The sequence below is a fragment of the Lactuca sativa genome, chromosome 3 (genome assembly GCF_002870075.4).
Source record: "Lactuca sativa cultivar Salinas chromosome 3, Lsat_Salinas_v11, whole genome shotgun sequence".
Lineage (NCBI taxonomy): Eukaryota > Viridiplantae > Streptophyta > Magnoliopsida > Asterales > Asteraceae > Lactuca > Lactuca sativa.
Genome location: NC_056625.2, coordinates 91,664,193 through 91,682,710, shown reverse-complemented (window position 1 = coordinate 91,682,710; position 18,518 = coordinate 91,664,193). Strand labels below are relative to the sequence as shown.

General features: G+C 37.5%; 1 protein-coding gene across 1 annotated transcript; it reads left to right on the top strand.

Moving 5' to 3' along the window:
• The first annotated feature begins 13,657 nt into the window (after positions 1–13,657).
• LOC111909138 (PHD finger protein MALE MEIOCYTE DEATH 1) lies at positions 13,658–16,911 on the top strand. The gene is made up of 3 exons (XM_023904924.3): positions 13,658–14,391; positions 14,951–15,194; positions 15,280–16,911. The coding sequence occupies exons 1-3, from the start codon at positions 14,076–14,078 to the stop codon at positions 16,760–16,762; spliced, it is 2,043 nt and encodes a 680-aa protein (XP_023760692.1). The 5' UTR covers positions 13,658–14,075; the 3' UTR covers positions 16,763–16,911.
• Positions 16,912–18,518: the final 1,607 nt, after the last annotated feature.

The following is an 18,518-nucleotide window of genomic DNA, read 5'->3' as shown; positions in this document are numbered from 1 at the left end:
CATGTGTTTATGCTCTATGTTCTGAAAGGACTTCAAATATGGACCTTATGGACGTCTTAGAAGTATAAAGTCTCTGTGGTTGTAGTGATTAAGGTCCCTATTGAGTGTATGACCTCATAAAGAGCTTGGAATTGCCTTTTGGAGCTCATAGGGCCATGCATGCACGTAAAGTTTGCAACTTTACGTGATAATCATGCCCTAGGAGCCTAGATCTATGGTTTGGAACCGTTGCATGTCTCAGATTTGGTCTGTATGGGAGGAGGGTTGAAGGGACTCGGCGAGCTCTATGAAGATGGTCTTAGACTCAACGAGTTGGATGAACAACTCGGCGAGTCCTACGAAGATTACCTGGAACTCGACGAGTTGTTCTTTAAACTCGGCGAGTCATATGAGCTGTTACTGAGTTAAGGAGGGTTTAAGTGTAGAAGGTCCAACCCTTCATAGCTGTACGCAGAGTTAGCAATTTAACGTGTAGCAATAGTCCCAAAAACCAAATCCTCAAGATGGATGCTCTGGTGAGGATTTGGAAGCGAGTAGGAGATCTACTCGTGGGACTCGGCAAGTTGTTCTCGGACTCGGCGAGTCGGATCGCGAGTCAGTCTAATCGTCCCTAGTAGTAAGTTAAGGGTGACTCAGTGAGTGGGAAGAGGGACTTGATGAGTAGAACTGGGATAGTAGGAGAGGGACTCGGCGAGTCTGTGCCATGACTCGGCGAGTCCAGTCAACTGGAAATTGACTTTGACCAAGGAGTTGACCTTGGACCAGAGGTAGGTCAGTCATTTGACCTAAGGGTATTTATGAGTAACTAATCTATGTTTATGGATTTATTAGCCAGAGGATTACCGGTACAACAGTCAGACGTCCAGCAGGCAGACTTTCGGTAGCTACTTTTCGAGGTGAGTTTCCTTCCAGTAGGAATGGGTCTAAGGCACCAAGGTCGGCCCGTATAGATGATATGTAGTATCGGAGTGTGGGCAGAGCCCATATCTCATAATTGAGTTTGATTATGATATATGCTAGTATGATAGAATTGTTTATACTCGTTGTCTGTGTGATACTTGTATGTTGTGGCTTAGTAGCTGAGTGTGGGCGAGGCCTGTATCTCTCAGATAGCGGAGTGTGGGCGAGGCCCGTATCTCCCAGATAGCGGAGTGTGGGCGAGGCCAGTATCTCCATGAGTGTGGGCGAGGCCCGTATCTCCCAGCTGTTCATTATATGGTTTCATGGTATGAGGTATTATGGGGGAACTCACTAAGCTTCGTGCTTACAGTTTGCTGTTTTGGTTTCAGGTACCTCTTCAGATAGGGGGAAGGAGCTGGCGCGGTAGCGGCATATCACACACACACTCTCTTGTTTTCCGCATTATGGATTTTTCAAGGATGTACTATGACATATTTGTTGGATTAGTGTCTAAGTCCATAACTATTTTAGTATGTACTTGACCCGATTATGAGCATGGTCCTTTTGGGTTGCCTTCACGATAGCAATATGTAGGATGATTTAAGGAGAGAAATGTTTAAATATGATTTATTAATATATTATGAGAATAATATATTAAAGGAGAAATCATATTGTTTAATTAATATTAGTTAAGAATTAATTAAGAATTAATTTTGTGGCTAAAAGAGATTAATTAAATTTAGGGGACTGGACTGCAATTATTGGATAATTGAGTTATTGGGCTAAGGAATGCTAAAGGAGTAAGGGGTGAACGAAATGATGATGGAAGCCCATCATATTTTCGTCCATGGTCTTATCCAGAAGGTTCCATGGGCTGCTTAGAGTTTAAGCTGTCCATTAGGGTTTTGACTGAAACCCTAGCAGCCCACACAAGTATATAAAGGACCCCTTAGGCTCCAAAAGGTGGACAACTGATTCTCTAGGGTTTCCAGCCGTTTTTGGTGCCTCCCCTCTCTTCTCCTCTTCATCCAAGTTGCTTAGTGGTGTTTGTGACTCCATTAGAGGTGCAGCACTTGAGGCACTAAGCTTTCTAAGGCCAATCCAAGCAAGGAATTGATTGTTATTGCTATATATCAATCAAAGGTAATTCTATAAACCCTAATTCAGTTTATAATATGTTAGATCTAAGTTTGTTAGTCTTGGATTCAAAGCATGTGCAATAGAGAAACCTAGATCCAAGCATTAGGGTTTGTATGAGCACATAGGATTGTTCTTATGCCTAAAACCCATCAGTGGTATCAGAGCCTTGATTGGTTTCAGTTGTATGTGATGCTTAACTGTTTTGTTTGCTGAAAAAACGATTTTTGGCCTCTGCCCGACCTGACTTGGCGAGTCAGCGGATGAACTCGGCGAGTCTGTCCCTGACTCAGCGAGTCCAGGGGTCATACAGGGGGAATATCAGGTTTTATTGTTGTTTTGCTGAAGGATTAATACCTAAAACATATTTTGATGATAAAATCCGATTTTTATTATATTTGGGTGATTATCCTTCATAAAACAAAAGACAATTTCAAATCTTTTAAATAATAGTTTCTTTATATGATAAATATGGATTATTTAAATTTTTTGGTAATTATCTTATGAATACAATGAGATGAGGTCAAATATAGATAATCACCAAATTAATTGTTTAATTTATGTTATTTGTTATTTGATCCCTTATGTTTTGAAAAGTTTCAAAACTTGTCCTCAAGTTTTGGAATTTAAATTTTTGATTAAAAAAGTTTAATTTTGAAATATTTAAATTCTAAACCCTAATGTTTTGAAATGGTTCAAAACTTGCCCTCAAGTTTTTGGAATTTAAAAGTTAATTAAAAGTTTAATTTTGAAATGTTAAATTCTAAAACCCTAGTATTTTGAAAAGTACAAATCACACCCTTATGGTTTTTATTAATTAATTAAAGTGTATAATTAAAAGTGATTTAATAAACCCATAAAGTTTTGGTTTACATTTAATTAAAAGTATAATTTTACTAAATTAAACCACCTAGTATTTTAAAAGTGTAAAATACACCCTATACTATATGTAACATTAAAAGTCTAATATTATATATATGTATAAGTAAACAGTCAGTCTTACCGTTAGTAGGCCTCATTCACGAAGCTGGTCTATAAGGGATGTTTAAGGAAATTGCCTATAAAATGGCGATTGAATGGGTATCCACTCTTACCCACCGCACTCTTGACTAGTGGAGGGTCGTTAGCCGAACGGGTAGGATAGGACAGAAACCTTCCATTATAAGTATAATGAAGTACAAAGTAACTAAATGCTTTTGCAAATTCGCAAATCATAGTTACTTTAGGAAAAATGTGAAATTGTATGCTAACCCATGGAATTACACTTCGTACCCTTATCAAACGTTAGTGGAGCGTGTGTGGTTAACCGGCACACTAATTTGGGGATGACATTGGTAGCGAAGGGTGACTCGATGCTTGTCATAGATCAATGGAGCGTGTGTGGCTAACCGGCACATTGATTAGGTGATTGCAGCATTGGGTGCACCACGTGATTCGTATGGTTATTCACACCTTATTTGTGATCCTCGGCATCCCAGTCACAAATAGTAGGGCATAATCGAGATTAAACATGCCATTGAAAAGTTCAATGAATCTCAAAAGATCTAGGAGTTTCAATTCATTTAAAACCTAATCTTCCTTTTCGTTTTTCATGGTGGAAATTGGTAAATCATCATTTGCCTACCTTCAAATATTTTGCAACTAGATTACGGCATCCCTTTTCTAGGTTGTAGAATATTGTGTTGGATCCTAGCCTTAATAACTCATTTGGGTGTTTTATTAAGGACTCAATCAACTTAACTTGAATTTTCTCCCGTTTTGTAGATGTCTGACTCTAACCGTGGTATTCCCGAATCCCAAGGAAAAAATGTTCCTAATGAAGGTGAAAGCTTGATTCAAAGTGAGAGATCAATGTGGACTAGCTTGATTTCACTTCCTCCTCTTCCTCCTGTTGTTCTCCCTAACCCAGATGATCGAAGATTTGAAAAGTTCAAGATCACCGAATCCCTATTGGCAATGGAACATCAAGATGGTAAACCCGTGTGTGCTCACATCCTAGGGATGAAATCACACATTGATAGGTTGATTATGTTGGGTGCGTCTATCTCCAATAAGTTGGCTGTGGACTGGGTTCTTCAGTCACTCCCTGAATCATATGATGAGTTCATAAGAGAGTATTATATGATGAAGCTTGATGCAACCCTCATTGACTTGACTTACATGCTTGTTGCTGCTGAATCAGAAATGATTTGGCGAAGTAATGGAGCATATTTGTCTAATAATTCAACCAACCATGCTTCCATGGACACCACCTGTTCCTGCTGCCAAGGAAAGGGGCAATGGATACGAAGCTGCCCGAAGGACCTGAAGAATCTAAGAGATGGGAGAGTCGATAAGTATGGCTCTACTTCAGGTATAAAATCCACTATCTGACTCCATTTAAATTCCTATTCTTTATTCATAATGTGATAAGATTACATTTGCATGTTTTGCAGGATTAGAGAAAAGAGAGGAAGTTTAATGGAAAAGCAAGATGAGTCTGATCACGAAGAAATGGATTTCGATCGCATGGATTCGAAGATCAGATTTTGAGCTTAGGAAGTTATGATAGATTTGTTAGGAGTATATGATTACATAGTTTTTCATTTGAATTTTGCATTGTAAGGACATGTTTTCCGCTGTTTTATGAATAAAATAAATTTTGTTTTTTTATCTTATTTGTTTATCCTTGCAATGAAATATATGAAAAATTGATGTTTGTGTACTTCTATCATTAGCAAAATGGATTTGATTCTTAATTGTATTATTTGTGGAAATATCAAAAGTTTACCAAATAGGGAGAGTTTCTCATCGCCCAAGTTTCAATTGGACAAAAACTTGGAATCATGCAATGTGTATAGTATGATGAATGAAAAACTTTCACATTTGGGAAACTTAGACAAAGTGTCAATTGAAGGACTAAGAGATCAGGTACACTAGGTTGTGCTTTAATCAAGTCCACCACAAGAGTGACAAAGATATTCGTCATGACTTACTAAAGTTTAGTAAATATGATTATACTTATAAGATTAAGTGTAATTCTGAGTTGATTGAAAGAGTTTCATTGAATAGTAGAACGAATAAAGAAGAATCAAGTAGGCAGAAAGATAAAAGTTTCTCTTTTCTAAGTAGAAGGGAGAGTACCTTTTATTGTGTTTTATGATAAGTCTTAAAGATTAAGAACCATGTCTCAATAGATCCTCTAATTGAGTCTTAGTGCAATTGCATGTCTGAGAAGAGGAATCGAGTATTGTAGAAATAGTTAAATCAATAAGTCAATCATACTTCGTTCCAATATCAAGTCTAAGAGTCAAGATTGTGACAAGTTTTAAGTAGGTTTATAACACTCATCAAATGTGGAATTTAGAAAAGGTTTTCTTATTCTTACACATTTGAAATTGGTAAGTTGTGATGTCTTGGATAAAACATAGAACAACTAAGACCAATTTGTGAAGTGTTTTGTCTTGATAAGAACTACACTAACTCTCAAATATTTGGTTTGTCAAGAAATGTTTCTTGACAAGAGAATCTTGTATGTCAAGGAGTCAGTGGGAGTCTTAATAGTCTTGAAAAGTTTCAAGAACAAATCAAGAATAAACCTTATCGATCATCACTAGCACACGACTTGAGGTCTACAACATATCGTGCTGACATTATTTTGTTTCTATGCCACTCCAATTGAGTTAATTGTGTATGTGAGTTCTATGAGTTCTCATTTGAATACATACTAGAGCCTTAGTCGATGAAAAGTACATTGATATGTAAGAACAAGTTACTAAACTACTTGGAAGACATGGTGGGCACTCGTGTTACCATAAGGCAAGAAATCAAGATTAAGAAAGTTCAGTCCATATGAGTTTGGATTTATCGCAAACTTTGGTTTTGGCAAATTCACATGGATAGGAACACATACACTACAAAATCTAAGTGTCATAAGATTCCCTCCTTCATGAAAATGACTGTGAGGAAATGCTTTCACTAAAAGAGAGATCTTAAGAAGATAGCAATTGTGAAAATTGTATTCTCAAATTCGATTATGGTTACGACATCCCTTTCCATAGTTCAAATTGTGAGATTTGGCAATTAGTTTGAATATTTGGAACTTAGTAACATAAGTTCTAGATTGTTTAAACACACATATGAGCTATCTAAGGCAAATGTGTATAAGTTTAAGAAGCTTAGATAAAGGCTTATCGAAGCATCTGGTATTAGAAATATGAATTTCAGAAATTCAATAGGCATTGTTTTCTGGAAGTTCATTTGTTTTCTGAATACATGTCAAAGCTAGTGGGAGCATAAATGTTATGCTTATATGATAATCATCATGATAGTGGGATCATAAGTGTTATGCTTGTATGATTATTATGGTGAGTATTGCAAGTTAGCAATGTTAATTATAGAAAAACAATGATTCCATGGGTTGAAAAGTTGTTTTGCTATAATTAAGGGAGAGAATATTATACTTCGTTTCATAATCTAAAGCTTAGGTTGAGAAATTTTAATATTTTCAGTCAAAGGATACATTGTGTGTTCTTAAAATTCGATTATGATTACGGCATCCCTCTTCATAGTTCGAGTTGTGAGAACATGACACATAGAATATTATGACAAAAGATTGGTAAAGTATCATATCTTTATGTAAGACATTATGCATCGTGTCCCATACGCTTCAGGTATAGGATCGATTGCAAATGCTATAATATTTACCATTCTAAAATTTTTCCAAATGTCTAGCGCATTAAGAGGGAAAAATGACTAGAATTGGTTTTGACTAAAATAATTAAACAACTATCAAAGGACGATCCAAAGTTCGCTGAGGATTGGTTGCTTGTGAGTAGTTGGGAGTATGGTATTGGATGGACCATATCGACATTATTAGATAAGATTCTATTAAGAATGAGTTGTCATATGGAAAATGTGGAAATGTTTCCATATTGGGAGTTGGATATTGAGAATCTATGTCTAGATTAGAAACTTTTATGCAAGAAGGATGTTCAAAGGAATGTACTTTGAATGTGAGACTTCACGTCTATGGAATTGTCTTGTAACAATTTCTAAGAAAGTAATTTGTAATTTCATTAGCCAAGTCTTGGTGACTTTTGTGCTATGACTTTACGAAAGGATCGTTGCGTAAAATGTTAGAATCTAGCATATTATAGTAGTGGCAAGAACCTTGTGTTCTTACACTAATAATTAGGATTAAGGAATTGTGAAATGAGCATCATTAAAAAGGTTTTTCAAATTGATCTATTTCACAAAGTAAGGACCATTGGAAACAAAGTGTGCATGCTTGGAGCATGGGACAATTGTTGTTGTAATTCAAGTAATAAGTTGAGTATCCGAAACATTAAATGATAATAATGAGTAATCAATATGGTGGTTAAATAGAAGTGTTTTATTTACTCTCACAAGTTTGAGGCCATATAGGATTAAGTATTATTGTTATGTTTCAATTTGCATGTTTTGACTTCCAGAATAACTAGGTTATTCAAACATCCACAGTCGGTCATACATTGGGAGTAGGTATGAATAAAGACTATCATGAATCTGTCTGTAGATTGTCTGAAGTGTTTAGACATAGCACAGGTTTGCTGCAAAGTTCATGAGTGCTTAGATAAGATCAGAGTATTGGATTAAACCCACGCTCACTTGGATCACTTCATGGTTTTGTCATGAGTGATTAGTGAGACGATAATATTGTATATTCTTGAAACCGAGACATGTGAGTTGTTATTTGTTGGTCGGTTACACATTGATAATAAGTAAATGCACCAGTAACTTGGTGTTATAAAACTTATTGTTGTGTGTGATTCAATCAATAAATACAAGCGAGCATTTGAGTCGAAGTTTATCCATTCCTTTTACCCAAAGTGGGATAAAAGCGATATATATAGGCCTCTCGATGATTTAGTAATGACACCTAAGAGCTTGGCCAAGCCGGGACTAAGTTGATGTGCTCAATTGTAGTCTGTTATCAGTCGTCATAAATCGGAAGTCGGGAAACAGTATAGAGAGAATGATTGAAATTCATGTCTTTTGTCTATACGATATCTTGAGAACGGAGGAATATATAATCCCTTATCTAGAGGACACACTATTTGATAAGATCAGAGTTGACAGTGGCTTTTGAAAGCTACGATTGCTGATCAGGTTATGAAGTCATACGGAAAATAGTTTTTAGACTTATCCAAGTGGGAGACTGTTGGATTAGTGTCTAAGTCCATAACTATTTTAGTATGTACTTGACCCGATTATGAGCATGGTCCTTTTGGGTTGCCTTCACCATAACAATATGTAGGATGATTTAAGGAGAGAAATGTTTAAATATGATTTATTAATATATTATGAGAATAATATATTAAAGGAGAAATCATATTGTTTAATTAATATTAGTTAAGAATTAATTAAGAATTAATTTTGTGGCTAAAAGAGATTAATTAAATTTAGGGGACTGGACTGCAATTATTGGATAATTGAGTTATTGGGCTAAGGAATGCTAAAGGAGTAAGGGGTGAACGAAATTATGATGGAAGCCCATCATATTTTCGTCCATGGCCTTATCCAGAAGGTTCCATGGGCTGCTTAGAGTTTAAGCTGTCCATTAGGGTTTTGACTGAAACCCTAGCAGCCCACACAAGTATATAAAGGACCCCTTAGGCTCCAAAAACGTGGACAACTGATTCTCTAGGGTTTCCAGCTGTTTTTGGTGCCTCCCCTCTCTTCTCCTCTTCATCCAAGTTGCTTAGTGGTGTTTGTGACTCCATTAGAGGTGCAGCACTTGAGGCACTAAGCTTTCTAAGGCCAATCCAAGCAAGGAATTGATTGTTATTGCTATATATCAATCAAAGGTAATTCTATAAACCCTAATTCAGTTTATAATATGTTAGATCTAAGTTTGTTAATCTTGGATTCAAAGCATGTACAATAGAGAAACCTAGATCCAAGCATTAGGGTTTGTATGAGCACATAGGATTGTTCTTATGCCTAAAACCCATCAATATTATTATGATGTGGCTGGTTTTCAGACATGAAGCTTTATTATGAAACTTTTATATCGAAGTTTTTATGAATTGACCTATTTAAAAAAAATGAAATTTTGGGATGTTACAATTTCTTTTTACTATCTCTTAAATTGGCATATTTCTCATAAGCATGATTGTGAGCACTTTTAAGTCCACCACCATGTTTTATAAACCTATCTCGTTTATTCCGTAATCAAAATATTCTATTAACGAATTCATCTCCTCATATATTAGCCTAAAAATAATTCTTGAACAAGTAACATCATGTTCCATATGGGATCAGTGATTGTTCAACACTAGAAGGTTTTGTTTGGAACGTTTGTTTGGAGGACGGTGGTAATGAGTGGTTTTGAGGATGAAATCTAATTTAAGTGGAGGGAGTTGTAACACCCTGTTCTGTTTCATTTCCTAAATCAGGGTTGTGGCCCGAATATCGGTTATCATCAAGATTAGGGCCTTTGGGGAAATAGAGATTTAGACCCGTTTGGGTGTGGCTAATGTAACTTAGATGATCTGGGTGTTCGGTTTGTGTTTTAGAGCCAATGGGTATATCGGTAAAGTGTCAGTTCGGGCTTTTATGGAAATTGGATTTTAGTTTGGGAAGTTATAAGTATGAGTTGATATAAGCGTAGAGCTTCTCGTTACCTTTCATGGATACAAGGATCATTGGAAACATACTTATAATGAAGAAGTTATAACCTTCGGAAGCTTGGTGATTTTAGGGTTTAACTGGGTACGCAGGGCGTACACAAGTGTACACATGGCGTACTAGTGATAAGGCCAGTACATGGGGTGAACATTGGCATGCGCTTGGCGTACTAAGAAAATTATCGTGGTTGTTTAATGAGTTCGATGGTCGTACTCCAGTCAGTCCCAAACCCAAATTTAGGGTCTTGGACCCTATTTAAGCCCCTTAACTCACCACCAAGCCCTATTATCTTCAGCCTCCATCCCCTAGAAACAAAACCCTAGCCCCTATTTGAGTGGTTTTTGAGCTTTTGATGGGATTTCATGCTTCTTGGTGTTCATAGAAGAAGAAGGAACTTCTTGGAGAAGTGTGGGATTGCTTGAAGCTTTTGGATCCAGACTTGTTGCATCTTGATCTACATTTTGGAGGTATAACGTTTCTGTCTTGATGACTCTAGGTGTTAGATCTAGTTTGAGGAGTATTTTGGGTTCATTTTGGTCTTTCGAGTCATCCTTGTGAGTATGAGCTACTCCAAGTGTAGCACCTGGTTCTTGGTACGTATTTCCTTCATTAGCTATTTATATATTTTTCGCATTTTGGCCTTCGACTCGGTGAGTTGAAGGACCAACTCGCCGGTAGAAGCGGGACGGAACTAGGGATGTCAAAAAGTCCCGTGGGACCCCGTTCCCGTGGGGGCCTCGTCCTGTTTGGGGGAAATTTAAAAAAAAAAAATCAGGGGCGGGGACTGGGGCGGGGGCAAGGTTAACCCCCATTTTAATTTCGGGGGCGGGGGCGGGGATAGGCAATCCTATCCCGAAACCCCCATGAGGACCCCGTTAATAAATTACACATATATTTACATATAGTAAATATATAAATATAATAAACTATAACATGATTTTGAGCTTTCAAAATTTATCAAAAAACATGTTTTTAAAATGGTAGTATAATGTTTTTAAGATGCCATAACTTTTTTATTTTTAACATGTAAAGTTCTATTATACATAATTATTTGTTACCTAAAAAATAGTTTCTTTTAGCGTAAATAACAACATCTTTTAGCAAAAAAAAAAAAAGACAACCTAAAATCAATCGGGGGCGGGGGAACGGGGGCGGGGGCGGGGGTAATAAAGGGGATTCGGGGGCGGGGCGGGGGTAGGAAGGCTGAACATTTTAGGGGCGGGGACGGGGGAACAAGGAAATTTCGGGGGCGGGGTGGGGGATGCACTCCCCATCCCGTTTGCCCCCGTTGACATCCCTAGACGGAACACGAGACTTAAGTGATGAACTCGACGAGTCGGGTCTCGGACTCGGTGAGTAGGTACTGTTCGGACAAAAACCCTAATCTGAGGGTTTGCACTCTATTTAAGCAATGATATGACGGCCATATTGTCCCTTATGCTCCTAAAACACTTCTCATTGAAACCCTAGCCGTTGGTGCTTTGTTGAGGCCATTTTTGGTGTTCTTGTGTGGTTGTAAAGCTTGGAAGGAAGGAAGGAGCTTGGAACTTGAGTTGGGGCTAGTAGATCCAGGGATTTTACTTCATTTTCAACAGCATCAAGGTATAATGCCCCTGTCTTGACTCATCTATGTGTTTATTCATCTTTAACTTGGGATCTCTTTGGATTGCTAAGTCATATTTCGGAATTGGAAGTGTTGAGTGGATTTTGACTTCAGATCTGGACCTTAAGAGGGGTCTCATGGCATAAAGGTGCCAACTTTAGGGCCATGAGAGCCCCATGCACATTGTAGGACACTTTATGTGGATTTTTGAGCTAAAAACCTCATGCATGTGCATCAAGTTTGGAACTTTACGTATAAAGTGGACATTAGGAGGCCATATCTATGGTTTTGGTGTGTTAGATCTCATTTAAATCGATTGTATGGAATTGGTCAAGACTGGACTCGGCGAGTCCAAGGCATAAAGTCCCATATCTGATAAGAGTCTAAAGGACTTAGCTGGGTGTTAGAGGGACTATAGAAGGTCAGAAAGAGTGACCCAACGCATTGGACTTGGTTTTAAACCTAGAGTTCATGGGACTCGACGAGTGCTAGAACAGACTCGGCGAGCCCAAGACAATCTCCTTAAGATTGAAGATGAACTCGATGAGTTGTTCATACAACTCGACGAGTCGAGGTCAGACTTTCTCTTTAGATGAAGGTGAAATCGACGAGTTGTTCGTACAACTCGGCGAGTCGGATGAGTTTCATGCAATGTTCATATAAGAGAGGAACTCGTTGAGGCGATTTGACGACCCAACTCGGCGATTCGGGTCAACTTGAAGTTGACTTTGACTTGGACTTTTTTGGGGGTAAAATAGTCATTTTACCCTAAGAGTAGATATCCGTTCTGACTGAGTGTTTTGTGGGGATTGTAGCCGGAGGATTTTCGGAGCGACAGCAGGAGGAGACTTCCCATTCAATTTGACAACAGCTACTTGATCGAGGTGAGTTACCTTCCAGTAGCGGTGGGTCTATGGCTACAATGCCGGCCCACCAGTAGGAGTTGTATGTTAGATGATTGTCTTTGTGATATCATCTAGGTTTGCTACTACATGGTATGCTATATGTGATAGCGGTAGTAGGAGGGGAATAGTCCCCAAGTTCGGTTGTTAGGACCGACGGGTAGGTCAGCACCCCATAATGGCTTGACACGGGTAGGTCAGCACCCCATAATGGCTTGACACGGGTAGGACGACACCCCAGAATGGCCGCACGGGTAGGTCGACACCCGAAAATGGGTGTACCGGGTAGGTCGAGCACCCCAAAATTGCCCAACAATATGTATGTTACATGATTGTATGGTATGTGGTACGATGGAGGAACTCACTAAGCTTCGTGCTTACATTTTACAGTTTTGGTTTCAGGTACCTCTTCAGCGAAGGGGAAGGAGCTGGCACGGTAGCGGCACATCATACACACATGTTGGTTTTCCGCATTAGAGTCTCTTGGGATTGTACTCTGACATTGTTTTATTTTGTGAGTGGTTTTTAGACATGAGTTGTGGATTTATGAAAAGTTATTATTAGCTGGTGTTTTCTTATAAATGTTTCTATAAATCAATTAATTAAAAATGAAATTTTTTGGACTTGAAAATTGGGTCGTTACACCAAGATATTGGAATGTTGGATCTTGTCCTTTGGGAGGTCTATTGTTCATAAAAATGTCATCTTGATGAGTTATTGTGGTGCATGCATGATTTTGGGTGATTATTATGGATTGTATTAAGGTTTTGGTCCCATTAAGCCATGCAAAGGAGTAAAGTTGCCAACTTTACATGCCAAGACATCTCATTAGGGTCATATCCAGGATTAAAAGTCATTGTCTTAACCATTAAGAGCTTATTTTGGATTTTTGGACTATGGAGGAGTAGGTTGCCATTAAATTTTCAAGATTTTGTCATTTTTATACATATGTATGAGTTAAAGGTATTGCCATTACTAAGACATAATACATTGTTATCATTAAGACATAATAAGTTGTTATCATTGTCATCTCTTACAACACCAAAATATTACCATACATAACACATGCGTCAACTTACTAACAACTTGACCAAAATACCCTTACACCCTAAACTACTACTACCATTCCACCTAAACCTAACTAATGCCCATAACTTCATAGTGCTTTAACCACAACATTGTGAACCATAAACCCCATCACAATCACCACCATCAAAAACATGACCATCATAAGTAGCATCACTTTCAACAAGCTTAAAATATCCAATTGAACTGCTTTGTTGTTCTTGGCCTCCTCCGAAAGCTTCAAAATCTCCATTCCAAATGCTTTATTGTTTTTAGCCTCCTCCAAATCCATATGGAACTTCACATAGTTACCTTGTAGTAAGTGTTTTGCAGTGGCAGAACTTTTTTCAATTTAGTGCCAAAAACATATTAGTCCAAAAAAATTATTATACTCTTTTTTTTTTTATTTTTTTATTATTATTATTATTATTATTATTTTTTTTTGTATGGGTAATTAGTGGAGCTGTACCTGTACTTGTGGATTATACCATGGAACAAAGAACAGGGAAGTAGTATTCGCGGCGTCGAATCTCCACATCAACAAACAGCTCTCAACTGCTATATAATAAATCCAACGGCCGTCATGAAACCCATCCACCGATTCTCTTGCTTCAGCCGTTCGATCATGAACCTGTCAATCGAGCGGGTTAATTGCTCTTACAACAAACATTCAAAATTCATACTTGCAATAACAACTTACATCCTCATCTCAAACGGCTTAAACCCCTTTATCCTCCTCCTTCTTTCTCTCTACAACAATACTCTGTTTCGAGGGTTTCAGATTGAAAATAGCTATTCAAAGCTGGAGCTGTTCATTAATGTCGATTCCCATCATCAAGATGATTGGAGCTAATAGTAGCAGTAAGAAGAGGAAGATGAAATCTGCAAAGTATTACGGATTACAGAATTTTCTTCAGCCTGGTTGTCCGATCTCTCTGTCTGGTTCGTTTCGAGACAATGTCAGGAGATTTCTTCAAGAATGTGGTCAGCCTGAGGATTACAAAGTTGAAGGAATGCCGATATGGTGCACCTTTCTCGTTCATGAAAATCGGGGTTTTGTGCTTCCGTTGTATACTTTTGAAGAATGTGTTAACAACTCACTTCAACCACTCTGCGATCACTGCCGATGCTCAGGTAATCATATCTAATCATTCATCTAATTACTGTTTACCATATCGGTTTTATGAACTTTACCTGGGTTTTCGTGTAGATTCACAATATCCCATCTCGGAATTCCCGCTTTTTTGATCACTGAAAACAGTCATCGGAACTAATTTTGAAGTTTTTATAAGAAAAATAGGAGTTTTTGGCCCTCAATTTGCAATTTCTAAACTGGGTTTGTGATAATTAATAAGGGTTTAGTTTATTTTGAAGGTTTTATCTGAAGAATCGGAGTTTTTGATTCTCAATTTTCAAATTCTAAACTGGGTTTGTGATAGTTTAATAAGGGTTTAGTTTCTTTTTCAAGCGTTTGTTGGATATCCCAATTTTGATTTTGGGTCTCTCAGTTGGGGTTTATCATTTCGAAATTGTTAACTCGTAGTATCAAAAATCTTTCGATTCAATTTTTCTAAACGGGGTTCCAATATTTTGATTAGGGTTTACGTATCTTAATCTTGTTTTGCATTTGAAATTCAATTGAATCAGTAACTCTTTAGCGTTTAACAAAGAGGAATCACATCAATTTCAACAGGTTGGAGTCACCATTTTGTCTCAAAGCGAAAGTATCATTTCATCATCCCTATTGACAACGAATGGAACAAACCAATCAAAGATGGTGTTCTTGATCTTCAAACTCACATTTTACACGGTTTAATCCACTGCAATGGATTCGGTCACCTTCTATGCATCAATGGCATCGAAGGTGGGTCCAATTTCATCTGTGGCAGAGAAGTTATGGATCTTTGGGATCGTATCTGCACCACTCTTCACACCAGGTAATCCCCCAAATTTCCCATTTCTCAATTTCACATCACACTTTCTTTAATCCAAAAATCTTGAATTTAATCTGTGTATTTCCAGGAAAATAAGCGTTGTGGATGTCTCAAAGAAGAGAAAAATGGACCTCAGGCTACTTTACGGGATATCATATGGACACACCTGGTTTGGTAGATGGGACTACAAATTCTGCCATGGAAGCTTTGGAGTTACAAAGGAAAAATACGAACAAGCACTTCAAATTCTAAGCACTCTTGAACTCAACAACATCATTCAAGATTTGAAAAACTGTTCAATCAAGAAAACGATCTCCCGATATCGCGATTTAAGTGATACCCAACTGGCAACAATCCGTGACCTCTTCCGATTCATGATATCACTCAAATTCAGAACCCCACAAATCAAAGATTCAAAACCAAAACCAAGATTGACTTCAATCAACAAGTCTACAATGAAGGAGAAACAAGCAAGGTGCAGAAAGTTTTCCAATTTGGCTGCAAAATTAGATAGCAGATGGCATGTGAGACGCCTTGAACACGTTGCTAAAGTGGTAGTCGATGCTTTAAAAGAAAAGAAATCCGAAAACCGGAATGGAATGAGTAGACAAGAGGTCCGGGATACAGCTAGGCAACACATCGGGGACACGGGTTTGATTGATTACGTCTTGAAATCGATGAATAACGTGATTGTAGGCAGTTACGTGGTCCGGCGTGCGGTCAATTCCACCACCGGTGTACTCGAGTATTCACTTCAAGACACACTCGAAAACATAACTCAAGAACCGGAGGAGACTGACCGAGTTGACTCGGTGATTCCGAAGTATAAAACCGGTTCCGGGAGCGACGTGTATAGAGATCTCACGTTTCTGTATTACCACCTTTTGTTGAATTCCGATTCCGATGTCGTTGTGTTTGCGGTGAGGACTGTTCTCGACAGTAAAAATTTCAGTAAAGAGTGGCCGTTTCAAGATGATGCCGACGAGTATTTACGGTTTATCTGTCGGGTGATTCCATTAGTGACAACGGAATTGAATCTAGAAACGGGATTATACAAAAGGAAGAATTCAGTTGGGGAGGAATTGGTGGTTCCGCTGCATGCCACCGTTCATGATCTGAAAGCCGCTGCGGAGGCCGCCATGCGGGACACTTATTGCATCATGGAGAATCTGAAGGTGCGGGAGATTGTGGAATTGGAAGGTGTGGATGAGGATGAGGTGATATTTGGGGCGTTGGAATCGGGATCGGAGATTTCGGTTCGTGGTTCCGGCGTTGACTTGTTGACTACGAGTGATTTGAACTATGAAGGTGGGGCGGATAATTGGGTGGTGAACTGTAAATGTGGTGCTATGGATGATGATGGTGAGAGGATGGTGGCTTGTGATCTTTGTGAGGTGTGGCAGCATACCCGATGCAGCGGAATTGACGATTCCGAAGTTGTCCCGCCACTTTTTATGTGTTACAAATGTTGCGATTCCATTGGTCCACATATGAAGCATGATGGGACAGGTTTTACCGACTGGATGATGATGCCTGTTGTTACGAATGCACATAGCAATTTGTTCTACTAGATAGAAAGAAAAAATAGATTCATAATTGTACGTCTAGAAAATCCAATTCTTTTACGAATAATGTTCCAAATTTTGTAAATCACGAATAAAAAAAGTTCAAAAAGAAAATCCAAATGTAAAAAGACCGTCTTTAATGGCATCCCACAAAATAAAAATCCAATTCTTTTACGAACAATGTTCCAAATTTTGTAATGCATGCATAAAAAAGTTCAAAAAGAAAATCCAAATGTAAAAAGACCGTCTTTAATGGCATCCCACAAAATAAAAATCCAATTCTTTTACGAACAATGTTCCAAATTTTGTAATGCATGCATAAAAAAGTTCAAAAAGAAAATCCAAACGAAAAATGGTCTTTAAAACATCCCACAAAATAAATTTGCTAGATGTTGTGAAACGATGAACAATGGCCGATTTAGAAAGGCGGGGCCCTCACCGGGATTCCCTTGCGCCTACTTGTCGTAGGTGGCTGCTTTTTGCGATTCACACGTGCCACCCTATGAACATTATTTGTAACAGGATCACGAACACGACCGTTTTCTGGTGCGGGTCGAACCGTTTTTGGCACTTTGGTTGTTGGTTTATTGGTGGAGATTTCGTACTGTATTTAGGGAAAAAGGTTAGGTCAAATGATGGTAAAAAAAAGCTATAAATATATGGTTACTATTAATGTTATGAGGAGTGTTTAATATAAATTATGATAAGTTTAATGGAATATTTTATAAAAATTACTTTAATAATAAATCATATGTTGTACCTTGCAAGCGATGGAGCAGAATGTGCAGCGGGCTGGGTTCATAAGTTTTCGGGCACAGAAATTGCAAGAGGTGTCCGGTTTCAGTTTGCCGGAGCCTTGGTGAGGAAGGGGACTAAGTGCAAACACCTGCTTTCCATTGGATGTGTATGGCTGCAATTGTAATAAGAATATTTAAGAAAACTATGAACAAGATAACCATCATGAGTTTGATTTTATATTAAAAGGAACAATTATAATTTATAAAGAAGTCGACATCATACTCTTTTGATATAAGTGACAACTAAACTTTAAAAGGGTTAAATGCAAGAATGACAAGATGCTTTCGTTTATTGTTTATTATAATATTTTATCACAACATTACAGTTATGGTTTTTTTTTATAAAGGAGATTAGAACATTTTACTTTTAAATTGTTGTTAGACATGGTAGTATTTTGAAAATATATATATTCAACTATAACAGTGAAATTTGTTTTAATATAATTAGATTGCTATAACTTTATAGATTATTGAATAAAAATAATAATACTAAAATGTTGTAATATGAAAACATGATAATAAAATACCATAATCCTACCTAATAAATAAAAATACTTTTGCCACTTGTCATTTTCTCATTCATTTTGACAAATATCATTTTTTAGAATTTTTAAAATTGTTATTTTTCACTTGTCATTTTTTGTGGTTTTCAATTTTTTCTTAAACTAAATTTCCAAAAAATTCTATGGATTATATATATATATATATATATATATATATATATATATATATATATATATATATATATATACATATGGATAAAGTGAATACACCTAACAACCTTATATAAGCTTAGGTACCTAACCTCATCAAGCTACATCATTTTACATTAAGTTTTCATTCCAAGCAGGGCCCGTCCAAACATATACGGGGTCCGGGGCGAAAAGAAAAACAGTGGCCCTTAAAGACAACTATAATAAAAATTAAAAAAAACATATATATCATTTATTATCCACTGTAAACGC